Below are 19,047 nucleotides of genomic sequence, written 5' to 3' on the forward strand. Positions count from 1 at the left end.
GTCTCTTTCTAATACTAATTCAAAATTTTATCTAGGCCTTATATTTAATCCTATAGATGAAATGTTCTATCATTCACATCTGTATCTTTTCCCCATGTCAGAAAACCAATTTTTTTAAATGACATCAAAATAATTATGTATTTGCCTTAGTCCTGTAATGCTTACATAGCAGCTTAGAATAATGGTACTCACACTGCTATAAATAATATGATTATTTGAAACAGCTTAGCATTCAGTTTTTATTTTGGCCATAGAATGTATCCCACTAAAGCTCTTTAGGGAAATTAGTATGTTTTAATGTTATCTGAAATGATTCCTCAGTTCAGTTCAGTCGCTCAGTCATGTCCAACTCTTTGCAACCCCATTGCCTGCAGCACGCCAGGCCTCCCTGTCCATCACCAACTTCCTGAGCTTGCTCAAACTTATGTCCATCAAGTCGGTGATGCCATCCAACCATCTCATCCTCTGTCGTCCCCTTCTCCTCCTGCCAGGATCTTTCCCAGTATCAGGATCTTTTCCAGTGAGTCGGCTGTTCACATCAGATGGCCGAAGTATTAGAGCTTCAGCTTCAGCATCGGTTCTTTCAGTAAATATTCAGGACTGATTTCCTTTAAGATTGACTGGTTTGATATCCTTGCAGTCCAAGGGACTCTCAAGAGTCTTCTCCAACACCACAGTTCAAAAGCATCAATTCTTCAGTGCTGAGCCTTCTTTATGGTCCAACTCTCAGATCCATATATGTATGACTACTGAAAAAACCATAGCTTTGCCTCCTACTGTCGGTAAAGTAATGTCTCTGGTTTTTAATATGCTGTCTAGGTTTGTCATAGCTTTTCTTCCAAGGAGCAAGCGTCTTTTTATTTCATGGCTGCAGTCACCATCTGCAGTGATTTTGTAGCCCAAGAAAATAAAGTCTGTCACTGTTTCCATTGATTCTTGGAGAGGAGCAAACTCAAAACATAGTTAGGTGGATTTATTTGATTTTGCTTTAGAGTTTTTAGGGGATTGTTCTTTAAACTTTGTTTTTGTAATTATGTAAAATACATGGCTCCAAAGTCAAACATGCAGATGAATTATGTTCAGAAAGTTCACCTTCTTTCCCTGTCTCCTCTTTCCCTGTTCCTTCCCTCTCTGATAGATAATTATTAGTGTTTAAAGGTTTTGATTTATCATTCTTATTTGTATCCTGCCCCACCCCCTGCTCTTAGATAAACAGTAGCATAACATAAACACTTCTACCACCTTTCTTTTACCTTCTGGCACTCTGTCTTGGCATTCCCTCTGCTGCAGTATGCAAAGCCCCTCCTCATTTTCTTCTGCCACCTCTTGGGACCCCTTGGCATGGGAGAAACAGCTTATTCTTCCAGCCCCCATCATCTGGAGTTTGTGCTGTTTCTAGTCATTTCTGTTACAAGTAATGCTGTGATGAACAGGTTATGCATGGAGATTTTTATTTTGCCCAGTTGTCTTTGAGATATTATATTATCCCCAGAAGGGGGAATGACTGGCTTAGAGGGCACATGTAATTCTAAGACTATTACAGCGTTCCCCTGCATAGAGATTGGACCATTTTGTGTTCGTGCTGACAACTTAATGTGAGTGCCAACACGCAGCCTCGTGTCTCATCACACTTTGGCACTGTGTCAGTCTGATAGGTCAGCAATGGTATCTCAGTGTCATTAATTTGCATTTCTCTTGTCAGCACAGTTGGCCATCTTTCCTATGATTCAGAGCCACCTGCATGTATGTTCTTTTCTCTAAGCAAATTATATTTCTAGTCCCTTTTTCTCTAGGAGGGGTTGGTTCTTCTTCACAGCAATAGTATTTTTTTAAATCAATTTAACAAACAACTATTTGAGAGTTACTGCTGCAACTGCTGTACGTGGTGCTAGGGAAACAGCTTGGTACAAAATGTCTGAGACCTTTTGATACGAGTTGCTGTTGTGCTTTAATTTTAAGGAGAACTCACTGTGGCTCCCATTCTGTACTGAATTAAGGAAGCACACCATTTTGAGAGGGTGCAGTCAGCACCTGATACACAGTGAGAGGCTTGGGAGGTAGACTGTGAAGCAGAGTGTGTAGACAGTAGCCTGCCAGCTGCATGGTTGACTCATGTTGAGTTTTGCCACACAATTGTTTTTAAAACTTGAATAACAAACATTTAAAGCCGTGAACTTTCACATTAAATTCAAGATTTCTGGACTTTGGGGAAACCTGAAGTATGTATGAGCACTGGTTCCCGCTCCTGCGTGGCATTGTTCTCCAAACGGGACTCTCTCCATCTCATCCCGATCCCTTCACACCTAACACCTGCATGCTCAGAGTGGGAGCTGTTGTCATGGATGGATTTGAGTACTTGGAATGTGGCAAGTCTGAACTGGGATGTCGCATTCTGTTTACTGTGGACAGCAGAACATTTAAAGTGAAACATGAGGCCCTCATTTTATTTTTGTTGGCTGTACACTCTGCCTGCTTCAGTCGTTTACAGTTTTTGCCTGTTTCTGTGGACACTGGAGCTTTTAAACTGCAGCTCTTAATTTAAAATATTAAATTAATGTGACCATGTTCTTGATTTAAGAAAATAATAAGAATGTGTGTGTTTTGCAGATGGGTGACTTTTCATAGGCCTCTGAGCAGTCATGAGGCCTGTTTATACTTGCTCGGTTCCAGTAGTGGAGGGTGAGACAACACTGGAGATACTGGGTTGGCCAAAATCTTTGTTTCAGTTTTTCCATAACAGTATGCCAAACACTCGAACAAACTTTTTGGCCAACCCAATATTTGCCTTTCTAACAGAATTGACTTGGAATCTTGGTTGTTGAGCACTGTTTTTCAAATCTTCCAAAAATTTTTTTAAATTGAGGTGTCCTTTATGTATAGTGACCTGTTTGTATCGTAGGTATACTCTTCAGTCCTCTGTGACAGTTCATTTCAAGGCACAGAACATGGGTCATCTCAGAAGCTCCTGCCTACCCCTCGTCCAGCAGCTGCTCCTGGAACCACTGCTCATTCAATTTCTGTCACCATCATTTAGTGCTCCTGATTTTATTGTTGTTACCTTTATGGATTTTTTGTATTACTATGTCTACTGATACGTGACTCATTGATCTTGACTCCTAAAAGTAGCATTGGTTTGCAGAGTAGTTCACTCATTGTTTTAGTATACATCCTTAGGTGAGACATACATACATACATATATATATATATATAGGTAAACGTGTTTTATTGGATGTGTGTAGTTCTCCCTTCTTTATCAAGGAGCTCTTATTCCCAAAACATTTTTTGTTTTGATACTTCTTTATTCACATGTGCCCACTTCTTTTTCACTCTGTGGACCATGCTGGCACCACTTTACGTTGACACTGTTAGCAGTTCCTTAAGTAGAGATCAAGTCCATTATGAAATCTCCTGTGGTAAAACGATCCCAGAGTGTGCGATGGGCCAGCTTCAGTGACTCATGAGTTTTCAGTTATTTCAGTACTGCCGAAAGAAAGAGGCTCAATTAGCTACTGTGTCTGTCCCCAAGGCCTGCCTGCACAGGCAGCTCTTTGAACATGCCTTGATTGTGACTTCTTCATCCCTGTCTTACAGGCCAAACTGCCCGACTTGCAACCATTCCCTTCTCCCGATGGAGACACTGTGACCCAGCATGAGGAACTGGTCTGGATGCCTGGCGTTAATGACTGTGACCTCCTCATGTACTTGAGGGCAGCAAGGTAATAGGAGTCCACACCCTCCTGCTTTCTGAATCGATGAGTGATCAGTAAACTTTCCCCTTTCCCCTGAAGTTGTGTTTATATATTGGGTATTCTCTGGCTTTACGTTTTGTTATGCTCTCTGTAACTAGAGCCCTGCTCCTTCTTACTGGAGAAACACAACTTTTGATGGTGAGGTCACTTTTTTCCTCCTTGGTGTTTGCCCCAACTCAGATTTTAGAACTTTTCAGGAAGAAAACATCGTACGTCACACATTCTAGTATCAGCGCTTCTTAATACAGTTGAGTAATTGGCTCATCCAGCGCATCTTAAAATCCCATTCCATATTTCTTTGCTCCATGGCTGTTCATTGGTATCTGACCTAAACTTTACATTTTGAGGGCTTACCTATATGAATACTTGCTAACCTGAAAATGCCTAAATTACAAAATGAGAAGTTCACGTCTGTCCCAGACATGTCACAGTGCAGGCAGGGCCTTCCTTTGTCTGCAGGGGTTTCTGGGACTCACTCACTGCAGTATCAACAACAGGCAACAGAAATGTTGAAGCAAGGTGGTGATGGAATTGTAACTCTGGCTGCTGTGTGGTCAGCAGCGTAACTTGGAGGCTACAGCAGAGATGGGGTCTTCAGGGCAGGGGTGACTACTAAGAGTTTTTTTCACCTCTTCCATGTTTGCTTAGAGATGGTTAATGTACAGCATGAGGCAGATTAAGTAAAATTTCAAAGGATTCAGTTTTACATATTTTCTGGAGACTGACCTTTCAAAAGTTTATAATCCAGCTGACCATTCTAGCAGATGGTTTTAGATTATTCACGCCCTCAAAACTAAAGTCTAAGTACTGATAAGCATGGGAAGAGAAACAAATGGAATAGAAGGAAAATAACATTTCTTTTTCTTGGTGAGTAAGGAGTGAACTGCAGAGAAACTTAAAAAAATTTTTTTAAGATGAGAGCAGAAACAGGGCTGAGAACTCTGTCTTAATTGTGCATATAGTGGTGATATTTGGTCTGGGCTGGAGCTGCACTCTGAGAACCAAGGGCTGAAATGTCTGCCCTGCTGTGTTCTCTTCCCGTCTCCGCAGGAGCATGGCGGCCTTCGCTGGGATGTGTGACGGAGGCTCCACAGAAGATGGCTGTGTGGCGGCCTCGCGGGATGACACCACCCTCAACGCACTAAATACGGTGAGACCTTTGAAGTTCTCTAGGTGGGAAGCAAATTCTTCTTTCTCCTGTGCCAGCCATAGGGAGTCTGTGATGATGGCCCATGAAGGGGTCTGAAGTCTCAGAAGGCAGTGCTGTGGGGTACTGCTGGGCTTGAAAGATGGGAGTCGTGGTCCCGGTGGTGGGCTCCCTGACCTTGCCAGTGATATGGCACCTCCAGATTCACCTTGTGACCTGCGTCTGTGCTCCAGTACTGTGGTGAGCCTCTGCCAAGAGCCGGTGATAGTGGTCAGAGTTCACTGAGCTCTCACAAGCCCGGTAGTAGGCACAGTGATCTTACTGAATCCTCACAGCGCCCCTCTTAGGGAGGCTCTGTTATTACCACTGTGTGGACACAGGCAAGTAAGTTGAGAGCAGTGGAGTCACAATCCATGGTCATACACTTAAGATGTAAATCCAGAGGCCCTGCTTTCCAAGCCTTAATATATTCTTTGAACAAATTTGGTTTTTATATATTTGGCTTTGGAACAATGTAAATATTTCAGATGTTTATAAAAAAAGTTAAATTAAAAATAATAGTAATCATTTTAAAAAACTAAAGTAAAATGTAAGCCACGAGCATAACGGTACTGAGTTGGTTGCATCACATATCCTGTGTGAGCAGTCATCTGCTTTAATCCTATGACTCCACAGCAGCTCGGAATAACCCAGCTTGAGCCGCCTCTAGCAGTAGGATTCCTGAAACCAATTTACTTCTTTGGACACTCCTTTTTGACCTCAGAGTATATCCTATGCAGCTGTACAGGAAAATGAGTGTGTCATATAGTTCCTTGAAACAGTTTTTCTCCTGTGTGTTCATTAATGTGGAATGATCAGATCTGAAGTAATAATGAATTTTTATGGATTTCTGATCTGTTCACAAAGAGTCTGCATGGTTCTATATGGTTCTATATACTTACGTAGGATACTGAACATGAGGTTGAGCAACTCTTGGTCGTGATTGAGTGTCATTTAAGCACCCTTTTTGTTTGTCTTTTTCTTGAGAGGTTACTGTAATTGGAAGGGACTTCTTTCAGTCATCTGTTCCAGTCTCTAAATAGATTAGAATCCGAAGCACAGGGAGACCAGGTGACTTGTATGATTGTTGTCAACAATCCAAAAAGTTGGCAACAGACCCCAATTTAGGGATCTTTCTGCTGTACAGCTTGTTGCTGGGGAAACGTGTAGATATCTGAATGACATAGCTGGTTGTTATTCCTGGTCTAGTTGTGTTTCTTGAGTATTACATAACATTATAATAGTCTCTTATATGTTGGAGGTTGAATCACCTTGCTGGGCATATGCCATGTTCTAAATAAGTGAATGATTTCATATTCCCATTTACTTTCTCACCTGTTTGCTACTTAGAACTTTTGTGGTTATAAGGAATCCTTATTCTGAACATACAGTGATAGAGCCAGAGGGGCCTTTGAGATTGTTTTACAGATGAGAAACTGAGACTCAGAGATGATGACAACATCATCAGTGGCTATAACAGATGTAGCTGTGAATGTCTGTGAATTCAAAATACCCTAAAAAATGTGTGTATATTCAAAGTCACTCTTTGAAATGAGCTGGTTTTCTGTTGGGTTTTGGTATAAAAGCTTTATGGTGATCAGTTGAATTTTGAGTAACAAAAGTGTTGCCATATTTAATTAAATGTCTGTTTTTGACACGTCCTGAATTATCTGATTTATTCTCTGTCTTATTCCAACCCATCTAAAGATCCTGTGGAACATACTTTTGTGCAGAAATAATTTGAGCTATTTTTGCCTGTGGTCCTTTGTAGCAAGTTCCTTCTGAAATTTTCTTAAGCATTGCCGGAGGGTTTTGGTTTATGGTTTTTGTTTCTGTGAAGCTACCTTCTCATCATTTGAAATTCTTCCTGCCTAGGCGAGCCCAGGGTGGCTCAGGTGTCGGATTATGCAATACAAGTGCATTTAGCCATCAAAAGACTGAGTTGTGTGCTCATTTTATGATGAATGGAAACATTTAGTGGCTGTTTTAATTTTTATACTTTTGTTGTACTGGTTCATGGAGCGTTTTAGTTGCAGGCACTTTCTTTAATGAGAAGTGAAATGATTGGAAAAGTCTTGAGAGAAGTTAGTGTTTATTTCACATTCCTTGGAATAAGAGGGTTTTGAGTTATGTTAAGTAATAAATTAAAAAGATTAATTCATTGTCATGTGAGAAGTATTTATTATTTCTTAGAGTATAGCATAGAGTCAAAACAATGTAAAGCTTTTATCAACTTAGAATAAACCTGTGTCTATTTCCTGTTTCCCAGGACAGTGTAGAAATTTAAAGTATATGGAATCTGCAGTGTGGCTACATCATAGTATGTTTAGTAGCCCAATAGGACTGTTTGAATTTCAGTTCAGTCGCTCAGTCTTGTCCAACTCTTTGCAACCCCATGGACTGCAGCACTCCAGGCCTCCCCTGTCCATCACCAATTCCCTAAATAAATAGTTTAATAATAGTTTAAAACTGCAGTCACTAATAGAACATTTTTGAACTGTTTGTTCTTTATTATAATTATGAGTGTGCATGCTCAGTCATGTCTGACTCTTCGTGACCCTGTGGACTGTAGCCCACCAGGCTCCTCTATCCCTAGGGTTTTCCAGGCAAGAATACTGGAGTGGGTTACCATTTCCTTCTCCATATTACCATTATATGGACCTATTTTTAAATATAAGCTCCTCTGCATTACTTGACTTTTTTCTTCATTATTCCCAAATGAGAGTTTTAGTGTATATTAAAAAAAATTTATTGGAGTGTAATTTTTGTATAATAAACTGCTCTCATTTAAAGTATACAATTTGATGAGTTTTTTTTTTAAATGTGTATACAAATGAAGCTACTACAGTGTTCAAGGTAGAAATCATTTCTAGCATCTCCAAAAGTTGCCTCACTCTCTTTTATAATTCTTTGCTGCTTCTAGCCTCGGATAAGCACTGATACATTTTTCTCATTATAGATCAGTTGTATTTTCTAGAATGTTGCATGAATTAGAATAATATTGTATGTAACACTTGGGGTTTGGACTCTTTCAGCACAGTAATTTTATAGTAGATGTATGTTGCATGCCTTTTTTATTGCTGAGTAGTATTCCAATCTGTGGATCTCCATAGTATTTTATCCTTTCCCCTGGTGATGGATATTTGGGTTTTTCCCAAGCTTTTGGCCATCAGGAATTATTACACAAGTCTTTTTTTTTAGGACATGTATTTTCATTTCTCTTGAGTAAATACCTGGCAGTGCTGGTAGCTTTTTAGGAAAGTTATCAAGCAGGTTTCCACGGTGGCTGTGCCATTTTACATTCCCGTTAGTAGTGTGTTAGGATTTCAGTTCTTCAGCATGCTCCACAAGACTTGATGTCTTCAGTCTTCTGAGTTTTAGCCATTCTAATGGATATGTAATGATATGTCATTGAGGTTTTTAATTTAAATTTCCTGACAGTAGGTAATGTTGAGCATCTTTATATGTGTTCAAGCCCATTTGTATAGCTTTTTGGGAGGATATCTCTTGCCCAATTTAAAAAATTGTATTATTTGGCCTTTAGTACAATTTAGTTGTAAGAATTATTTTCATATTGAAGATAAAAATGCTTTGATACATGTATTGTAAATATTTCCTCCCGTGGTATGACTATCAAAAAGTATGTAATTTTGCTAAAATCTGATGCATCATTTTTTTTTTTAATGAAAATTTCTTTGATCATCTCGTGATTACAAGGTTTGTTTCTATGCTTTCTTTTGAAGTTTTAGTTCTTAGATTCATTTCACAGTAATTTTACATGTGATACGAGGTAGAGGTGAAAATTCTTTCTTTTCCACACCGAGGCCAGTTGTACAGCCAGGTTTTTTGGAAATAGTCTTTGGTCATTTAATTGCCTTCATGCTTTTATTGAACAACCACTCTTTGTATGTGTTTGTTTTTTTAAGATCCTATTCTGTTTCACTGATGGGACATCTCTCTTTTTTCTAGTACTTCACTATTTTTAATGCTATAGTTTTATAAGAACCCAGGGGATATATCTTCCTATTTTCTACTTGATTTCAAGATTACTTTGGCTGTTTTAGGTAATTTACGTTTTCATGTAAATTTTAGAATCAGCTTGCTAGCTTCTGTTTTAAAAAAAGGCTTTGATGTTATTTTGATTGAGATTGCATTGGATGTATGAATCAATTTAGGAAGAATTGATACCTTAACAATTTGAATCTTCCAATCCATGAACTTGGTAATAGTATCTCTCCATTTGGGGGAAAAAAAAGTGTTCTTTAATTTCTTTGAGATATTGTAGTTTTCATTGTGCAAGTTTTACACTTATTTTGTAAAATTTATCCCTTAAGTAGTTATTGTTTGAAGATTCTATTGTTAATAAAATTGTATTTTTTAATTTCATTCTCTAAATGTTCATTGATAGGATAGAAATACAGTCAGTTTTTATGTGATGACCTTGTATTATACAAAGAATGCAAGGTTAGCACTAGTAGCTTTCTGGTAGTTCCTTAGGATGTTCCATGTGCACAGTGTCATGTCATCTGCAACAAAGACAGCATTACCTCTTTCTGATTTATGTGTTTTATTTCTTTTTTTGTGCTTTATTACACTTGCTTGAATCTCCAATACAGTACTGGATAGAAATGATGAGAATAGACATATTTGCTTTCTTTCTCATCTTAAAGAAAAAACACTCAGTTGTTCACTGTTATGTGCAATGTAGGATTTTTTTTTGTTATTTAAACAAGCTGAGAATGTTCCCTTTTGTATCTAAGTTTGTTAAGGTTTTTACCATGAATGAACATTGAATTTTGTCAGATGCTATTTTTTTCTTGTGTATCTGTTGAGATGATCATAGGTTGTTATACTTTTTTTGTTAGTTTGGTAAATTACATTAATTAATTTCAGACTTTAAACCAACTATGTTCCTAGATTAAATCCTGCTTGGGTATTATGTACTATTGGATTCAGTTTACTGTTAAAAACTGTCGCCTTTGTGTTCATGACGGACAGTGAGCTGTAGTCATCTTCCTTTGTAATACCTTTGTCTGGTTTTAATATCAGAGTAATACTGATTTAAAAAATTAGTTGGGAAATAGTTCCTCCTCCTCTTTTTCTTTCTCTTAAAGAATTTATAAAGGATTGATCTTTATTGTTAAATGTTTGATAGAATTGACAGTGTAGCCATTTGGGACTACATTTTTTTTTTAATGAAAAGTTAAAAAGTGTTACTGAAACCAGGTTCATACAGTAAGTCTCCTGCATAGGAACCTCCAAGTAGCAAACTTTCAAAGATGCAAGCATGTGTTTGCATGTCCAGTTGTGTAAGTTAGTTTGGTGTCTGGTGTACATTGTCATGTACAGTCACTCTGCAAGTGACTGTGCTTTTGTTTACTGTGCAGTACTGTATAGGGCATAGCAGCATGGTATCTTTATTTCAAGCCCAGGGTGTCCGGAATCAAGTATAAAAGCAATGATATAGAGCTGATTGTGTTTGTTGGGTCCTTAGCGCCGAAGAATTGATGCTTTTGAACTGTGGTGTTGGAGAAGACTCTTGAGAGTCCCTTGGACTGCAAGGAGATCCAACCAGTCCATCCTAAAGGAGATCAGTCCTGGGTGTTCATTGGAAGGACTGATGCTGAAGCTGAAACTCCAATACTTTGGCGACCTCATGTGAAGAGTTGACTCATTGGAAAAGACCCTGATGCTGGGAGGGATTGAAGACAGGAGAAAAAGGGGACGACAGAGGATGAGATGGTTGGATGGCATCACCAACTTGATGGACATGAGTTTGAGTAAGCTCTAGGAGTTGGTGATGGACAGGGAAGTCTGGCATGCTCCAGTCCATGGGGTTGCCAAGAGTTGGACACAACTGAGTGACTGAACCGAACTGATGGCTGAAAAACTTGGCATTCATCTCAGCAGCTGCCACAGATGGATTCTGGGAGAACATGGTGACTCAAGCGTGGCTGTGTGGAGTGGAGTGAATGTGGCAGGTGTTTCTCTCCAGGAAGTGAATCCAGAAATGGGAATAGACAATGATAGTGAAAACTGGAAGGAAGTGCATAAGATGGTAGTTGAGAGTGCCTATGAATTCATCAAGCTATTCTTTGGCACTCAGCTTCCTTTATAGCCCAACTTTCACGTCCATACACGACTACCAGAAAAACCACAGCTTTGACTAGACAGACCTTTGTTGGCAAACTAATATCTCTGCTTTTTAGTATGCTGTCTAGGTTGGCAATCCACTCCAGTACTATTGCCTGGAAAATCCCATGGACAGAGGAGCCTGGTAGGCTACAGTCCATGGGGTCGCAAAGAGTCAGACATAACTGAGTGACTTCACTTCACTAGGTTGGTCATAGCTTTTCTTCCAAGGAGGAAGCATCTTTTAATTTTCAGCCATAAGACAGCGAAATATAGCAGAATCCAGATTACATCCACTTGCAATCACACAGTGCTTGGGTAATCCACTTGGTTTCCAGGTAATGTATGTGAGAATGTCTGCTAGGTTGGAAACCACAATGATGATGTAGTTGGGATTGTACTTCACAATCTGAGCAGTGATGAGCTTGAAGACATTAATGTTCTTTTGCACCAGATTCAGGTGCCTCTCCCCCTCTTACTAGTGAACTCTTGCACTTAACACCACGATCTTGGAATTGGCAGTGACAGAGTAATCTTTGTCTGCCACGATTTTTGGTGTCTGAAGGAATAAGCTCTTGTGCTGCAGGTCCATCATTTCTCCTTTGAGTTTATCTTCCAAAACATCCACAAGAGCAAACTCATCAGTCAGAGACTTTCCCAGAATGCTGATGGTAAATACCATACTGACTTGTCCAGTACCCTCTACAGTGATCTTATTGTTTGGAACCGTTCCCTCTTCTTCTGCAACTGGTGCAATCAGTTTTTCCGTAAGAGTTGCCATTGTGCCCAGGGGACAGAAAGTTCTCCAGACAGTGGTAAGGGCAGCACAAAGAAGGCAAAGCAGAGTGCGTCTCCTCTCTTCTTAGTAATTCTTAATAGAGGTTTATCAATATTATTGATCTTTTTGGATAAGTAGTGTTTGGTTTCATTGATTTCCCCCCCCACCTCTGTTGTTTTCTATTTCACTGATCTCTCGATCTTCTGTTATTTCTTTTCCACTTATTTTGGGTTAATTTGAATATTTTTTCCCCTAGCTTCCTAAGTTGGGGTCTTAAATAACTGACACAAATTCAATTTGTTGTTCTTCTATTGCCTTTTAGTTAAAATAAAAAAAATTTTTTTATGTGTGATTTCTTCTTTTACCTGTGGATTATGTAGAATTAAATTGTATAATTAGCATGGACTTAGGATTCTTTTTCCCTCTCTCCTTCTCTCCTTTTGGAATGTTATTGATTTCTAATTTAGTTCTGTTGTGATCAAAGAGTACCCAGTGAGATTTCAATCTGTTGAGATCTGAGACTTGGTTCTTGTCTCAGCATGTGATTTATCTTGTGAATGTTCCATGTAATGAACTTTTATTTTGCAGTTATTAGTTGTACTGTTTTATAGTTGTCAGTTTCTTTGGGGCCATTGATATTATCACTCAGATCTTCTCTGCCTCATTTATTTGTTTTAGCTTTGACTGTGCTGGTCTTTTCTGCTGCGTGCCGACTTTCCTCTAGTTGCACAGAGTGGGTGCTGCTTTCTCGTTGTGGTATGTGGGCTTCTCGTTGCGGTGACTCTCTTGTTGTGGAGCAAGGCCCTAGAACATGGTGAGCTTGCATCGCAGCTTGTGGGATCTTCCCGGACCAGGGGTCAAACTCCTGTTGCCTGGATTGGCAGGTGGATTCTTAACCACCAGGGACGTCCATTCTTTTATCTAGTTGTGTTGTCAGTTACTGACAGATGTATTAAAGTCTTTCACTGTGATCGTGAATTTGGTTATTTCTCCTTTGTCTCTGTTAGTTTTGCTTCATGTGTGTGGGAACTGTATCACTAGGTGCATGAACATTTCTAATACTGACCTTGCTCCATGTACTAAGCCTGTTCCCCTTTTGGTACAATCCTTTTTGTGCCTAGTGATACCCTTTGTCTTAAATTCAGTTTTGTCCGAAATTCATACAGTGCTCTAGCTTTCTTATGCCTCTTGTCTGCATGTGGTGTGTCTTCTTCCAGCTTCTTACTTTGAATCCTTTGTTTGTTTAAAGTACCTCTTCTGTGGACTTTAGCTTTCTAGTTGTTTCTTGCTTTTTTATCCCATCTGGCAAGCTCTACCTTTTGTTTGGAGTGTTTAGTCCATTTTAACAGTGCAGGTGATTCTCAGGTGATATGAAACTTGAGCCACTTACTTTTTTATAGCAGAACTAGTGTCATTGGAGAATCACAGAAGTAGTTAATATATTATTACTTTTATGGCCACACAATGTTACTTTTGATTCAGTGATGAACTTGCAAAATAGTTAGGTACACGGTTCTTTGTTTGCTCATTACCATTAATATGTATTTCTTATCTTTTTACTTCTTAAAGAAGTTTTGTACTGATATAAAGGAAGAATATGTAATAAACACGTTGGCCTCTCTTACTACAAGAGGGTATTCTTAGTAGCTGTGGGCATACTTCCTAAAGGATGTCAGCAAAAATACGTTTTTGTTGTTGTTCAGTCACTTAGTTGTGTCCTACTCTTTGCGACCCCCGTGGGCTGCAATATGCCAGGCTGCCCTGTCCATCACCAACTCCTGAAGTTTACTCTAACTCATGTCCTTTGAGTCTGTGATGCCATCCAACCATCTCATCCTCCGTCACCCTCTTCTCCTCTTGCCTTTAATCTTTCCCAGCATCAGGGTCTTTTCCAGTGAGTCAGCTCTTCACATCAGGTCAGCCAAAGTATTGGAGTTTCAGCTTTAGCATCAGTCCTTCCAATGAGTATTTCAGGGTTGATTTCCTTTAGGATTGACTGATTTGATCTCCTTGCTGTCCAAGGGACTCTCTTAATAGTCTTCTCCAGCACCACAGTTCGAAGCCATCAATTCTTCATTGCTCATAATATGTTTTATTATGTTTTACTATTTTATTTTAAATTGTGAATGCCTAAAAATGCAGAATTGTTTTATTTATAAACTTACATAGCATGTTAAATAATATGTTAAAATATGACAAAGCAATGATGCTCTCTCTGAAAGATGGAGATAGAAATATTTCTATGTGTTTCTCTTTAAGGAGTTTTCTTTTAATTAAAATATTTTTTAATTATTTTTTATTTTGGCTGTGCGTGTCTTCCTTGCTGCACAGTCTTTTCTCTGGTTGTGGTGAGCAGGGGCTACTCTGGTCGTGGTATATGGCCTTCTCATTGTTGCAGCTTCTCTGTTGCAGAGTATGGGCCCTGCAGCAGGGGCGCAGTAGTTGTGGTGCACAGCCGTAGTTGCTCCACAGCATGTGGGATCTTCCAGGAATAGGGGTCAAACCTGTGTCTGTTACATTGGCAGGTGGATTCTTTACCACTGAGCCACCAGGGAAGCCTTATATGCAGTTTTATTTAGGCTTATCTGTACCCATTTAGCTTATATGTAACTCTTAAACATAATTGCTGTGTAACGTATAAATGGCCCATAGTATTCTAATGAGATTAATTCAGCCATCTTGAAATGCTTACATTTATTTGATCTCTTATTAATACAGAATAGACCTTTATATTTACGCTTGGAAGCTATAGCAGAGCCCCATAGTTTGAGAGTAAGTTTTCCTGGAAGATACCATTCTGACTTATTTATACTAAATTGATATTGGATTTTATTCTTTGAGCTCAGATATCTTTCCCATTTCCAGATAAAATTCAGATTCTTTGACTTGTCTTTCTCAGAAACTTATTTGCATGCTTATGTTTACTTTCACTAACACTAAACATATATATGTTCACTATAAGTAAAATTTATAATCATGCAGCAAAGATTTCACCTTTGCCTGGACAGTTTTATTCCCTGAAATATGGATGGCTGTTAGACATTTGGATTAAGCTTTTTACATATTCACGAGAGTATGTATGTGTTTGTTTACTTATTTATGCACACCCACATCTCCTTCAACAGAGGATTAAAGGCTTCCAATCACTTAATAGTTAGTTTTTATCTCTGATCTATAAATACCACTATTTGTTAACCATTGAGTATTAATCATTTTTGTTTTCTGAGCTATATAACCCAATGCCTGGTACATGGTGGAGATAGACACTAAATATTTGTTGAATCATGGAATAAGTAAATCAGGTTCAGGTCCAAATCACATCACCCAGAGCTTGATGTTGTAAAGTTGGCACAGCAGAGTAAGCCTACATTCAGAATCATTTTCATGTTCCTCTCATTCATTTTAAAAGGTTTAAGTCTGTAAAACTTCTCTCAGAGATTTTCTGTTTGTTCTTTATAAATGGACTTCACTGAAGCACTTGGCCCTGAATTAGCTTTGCAGTGCTCCAGACTTAAATGGATGTTGAGTATTACCCAGCTCCCAAATAATGCACTGCCAAAAGGCCCTTTTATTATCATTTGTCTGGAGGCTCAGACAGTCAAGAATCCGCCTGCAGTGCGGGAGACCTGTGTTCTATCCCTGAGTTGGGAAGATCTCCTGGGAAAGAGAATGGCCACCCACTCCAGTATCCTTTCTTGGAGAATTCCCATGGACAGAGGGGCCTGGTAGGCTACAGTCCATGAGGTTGCAGAGAGTCCAAAAGACATGACTGAGTGACTAAGCACACAAATTATATGATCAGGATTCTCCTAAATTGATTCCACATTCACATCCTTTACTTAAATTCTCCTCTTTTTATTATTCTCCATTCGGATTAGTCACCATTACTTGGTTGGAGGGTGGTAGTTTTGTTCTGTCAGGATTTTGGATGAGAAGAGTATTAGTTTATATGCTACATGCTTTCTTTTTATGGAAATCCAATAATTTCATCTGATTATTTCCAATAAGTTTTAAGAACACCTTATGTAAATCAGTTTTGACAAGCACCTTCGCTAGTGTTTTATTTATGTCATAGCAGGATATTGGAATCTTACTCATATTGTTAATGATAGTAGAAATAAAGATGCAGAAAAAGACCATGTAATTGACGTTTTCTCATATAATCAAGACCTTTTCAACTGATTATCAGCATTTGTTGTTCATTCACTATATTGTGTCTGACTCTGTGACCCATGGACTACAGCATGCCCGGCTTCCCTGTACTTCACTGTCTCCTGGAGTTTGCTTGAATTCGTGTTCATTGAGTTGTGATATTAGTTAACCATCTCATCCTCTGTCCATGGTGTAGTGTTATATGCGTGTATGTGTATAACCATTTTTGTTCATAACCATTTTATTTCTCCTGTGGTCAGCTCTGTCTGTATGTCTTTTAAAGTGTGGCATGTACACTAAAGCAGTACTTGCCAGATTGGATCAGCATGTGGTGACAAGACGTTGTCCTCAGTTACCCTGAAAGCTTGCCTTGGTGCAGTAAGCTTTTATGAAAGTGTACGCATCATGTGCTTTTTTTTTTCCCTTGTGTTTTGTCTTTGTCTTATTTCATTTTTCTGCGGGCAAATGCCTTTGCTAAGCCATTCTCTCCCCCTCTCAGCTTTTTGACTGAATTTTCAACCAGACATCGAACCTTAAGTTTATCACTGTTACTCTCATTTTACTAGGTATCAGCTATTGGTCAGCTGCCTGATGTCATTAATAACAACAATATTAATAACCTGTAATAAAATTAAAATGTACTTGTTGGTTAAGTGCTTATATGTTAGGTGAAAATTTAAGTGCTTCTTATGAATGATTTCATTTGATCTTTGTAACAATTCTGTGAGAGAAGTTAACACCTGCAGTTTATTAAGCACACTGCCGTATGCACGTTTTAAACTTTATGTGTCGGACTATGAGGATAGACCGACTCGAGCCCAGCGCCTCGTGGCAGTCGTCTTGAGAATCTGCACTTTGGGAGACTCGCTGTTCAGCCAATTGAAAACCCTTCCTGCTGCCACCTGACTGCATGTATCCCTCTGTCCTCCCAGGGTCTCAGCAAACAAAAGCTTTTACTTTGGTTTGGCCAAAGTTAGAAAGTTCCTTTGCTAATTTAAAAAAATTTCTGTCTCATAAGATTTTTTTTCTGTGCTAAATACTGATAAAATGTTTTGAGGCTTCTGTGGTGGTTTGAAAAATGTCTACTATAACATCAATCAGTTGGAATTTTAGCACCTGTGAACCTGTATGAAGCATTAATATCAATATGGTAAGTATTTAGCAAGTCAAGATAAAAGCCCTTAGTCCTTTTACATTGAAGAAGAGGCTTTAATACAATCATTCACTCATTTATTTATTCAGCAATAAATGTGATGGAGTCCTTGCTCTTTGCAAAGCCCTTATGGGAGAGCATTTGATGAGTGTTGAAATCTAAGTAAGCGTTTAATCTTAGAACAAAGTAGGCCCAAGAGTTTTAAAAGGGCTCATATATTAATATAACTTCTGAAATGTAGAATGTTAAGATTTATAGTGTTTGTACTAGTATGTGTGTTTCTTAATACTAGTTTGAAATATATTTCAGAATAACTTTTTTTTTTCCCTCAGCTCTCCTAGATTAATTTTTTTACCCCAAAGTCTGAAGGTCAGTGTAGTTGTTTCTTGTGGCTGCTCTGGCAAATTGAGTACCGTAAACTTTGGAACTTAAAGCAACAGATTTCTCACAGTTCTGGAGCCCAGAAGTTCAAAATCAGGGTATCAGTTAGGCCATGCTTCCCTCCAGCTCCTCAGGGAGAATCATTCTGTGCCTCCTCCAGCAACGAGTGGCTTCGAGCTCTGTGGGGCCGGTGGTCACTCTTTCTCTTGCGTTCACTTTGCCATCTTCTCTGTGTATCTAGGTCTTCTCTGTCCCATGTTTTTCCACGGCCCCTCTTTTTGTAAGGATGCTGGTCATTGAATATTGGGCCCACCTGAATAATCTAGAATTGTCTTCTCATCTTAAAATCCTTAACTTCATCACAGTCTTGTCTGTAAAGACCTTTTTCTCAAATAGGGTTGCAGTTGCATGTTGCCAGGGTTTGATGTGGAGGTCTTCTGGTGGTTGTTTTTCAGCCCCCAACAGCTGGGTTTTACTATTGTATACAGTGTTACTAAAATAAATTGTAGTACTTATTTTTAATTTTCTGTAATAATTTATTTCCTTCCCCTTTCTATCAGTTATAATTTACTTAGATTTAAGTGTGAACGTTATCATCTTGAGAATGTAAAAATATTATAGTAGTGACTGTGATATTTCTGTAAAATCCTAGGATATTTGATTTATAAAATACTGTCATATTTATATTGGCATAACATACCATGTATTTGGCTTTCTTTGTACAAAGAATATATTTATTTAGATGAGAGAATTATCATCTATGGTTATAGATTATCATAGATTATCTATAGAATCTATAGATAACCATAGATTATCATCTATGGTTAACCATGTTAACTGACTTATTCTGACCTGTCAGGTTGCTGAGTATTTCTTCCTTGGCTCTACCCTAGATGGTCCCAGCCTGCCCCTCAGGGGCTGCTGGGGGCAAGGTCTTGTGCTGCTGGTAGATCTGGTCTCCAGTGGCCTGGGGTCAGCCCTGGCTACCTTTGAAGCTGTTGCTTTCTAAAGTCTCTGCTGTCTCTTCCATTTCCTGTCCTTCAGCTCTGCCCTGGCCAGTTCTCTTCTCTAGGAGACAGACATTTTCCCATAGCCAGTCACTCGCAGAGCTTCTTATATCACTACACCGCCTGCCCACCCTGCCTGTCTTGCCGCCCCGCCTTTGGTTAGCTTCCTCCTTGACCATAGAATGGATTGGGTGTGTATTCCAGCTTGTGTGTGTGTGTGTGTGTACACTCACACGTGCTCAGTCATGTTCGACTTTTTTGGCTCCCTGGATTGTAGCTCTGCCAGGCTCCTCTTTCCATGGGATTTCCCAGGCAAGAATACTGGAATGAATTGCCATTCCTTTCTGCAGGAGATCTTCCTGACCCAGGGATCAAACCTTGGTCTTGGTCTCCTGCACTGTTAGGTGGGTTCTTTACCACTGTGCCACTTGGGAAGCCAGAAGTGTTCCAGCCTACTCCAGTACTTTGGAATACTGGTTCTTCAAGGATTTGGGGGAAGGATGGCTCTA

At 39.1% G+C, this 19,047-nt stretch overlaps 1 protein-coding gene and 1 pseudogene across 6 annotated transcripts in view; one reads left to right on the forward strand and one right to left on the reverse strand.

Annotated features, from left to right (window-relative positions):
- The window catches only part of RERE (arginine-glutamic acid dipeptide repeats), a 415,138-nt gene that overhangs the window by 291,843 nt on the left and 104,248 nt on the right, over positions 1-19,047 (forward strand). For all 6 annotated transcript variants that reach the window (XM_019976073.2, XM_019976075.2, XM_019976074.2 and 3 more), the window contains 2 exons: positions 3,592-3,716; positions 4,800-4,899. In XM_019976073.2, the coding sequence (XP_019831632.2) occupies positions 3,592-3,716; positions 4,800-4,899 (225 nt within the window). The remainder of the gene's footprint in view (positions 1-3,591; positions 3,717-4,799; positions 4,900-19,047) is intronic.
- Positions 11,312-11,871, reverse strand: LOC109570283 (L-lactate dehydrogenase B chain pseudogene; annotated as a pseudogene).

This window comes from Bos indicus, chromosome 16 (genome assembly GCF_029378745.1).
Source record: "Bos indicus isolate NIAB-ARS_2022 breed Sahiwal x Tharparkar chromosome 16, NIAB-ARS_B.indTharparkar_mat_pri_1.0, whole genome shotgun sequence".
In the NCBI taxonomy this organism is placed as follows: Eukaryota; Metazoa; Chordata; class Mammalia; order Artiodactyla; family Bovidae; genus Bos; species Bos indicus.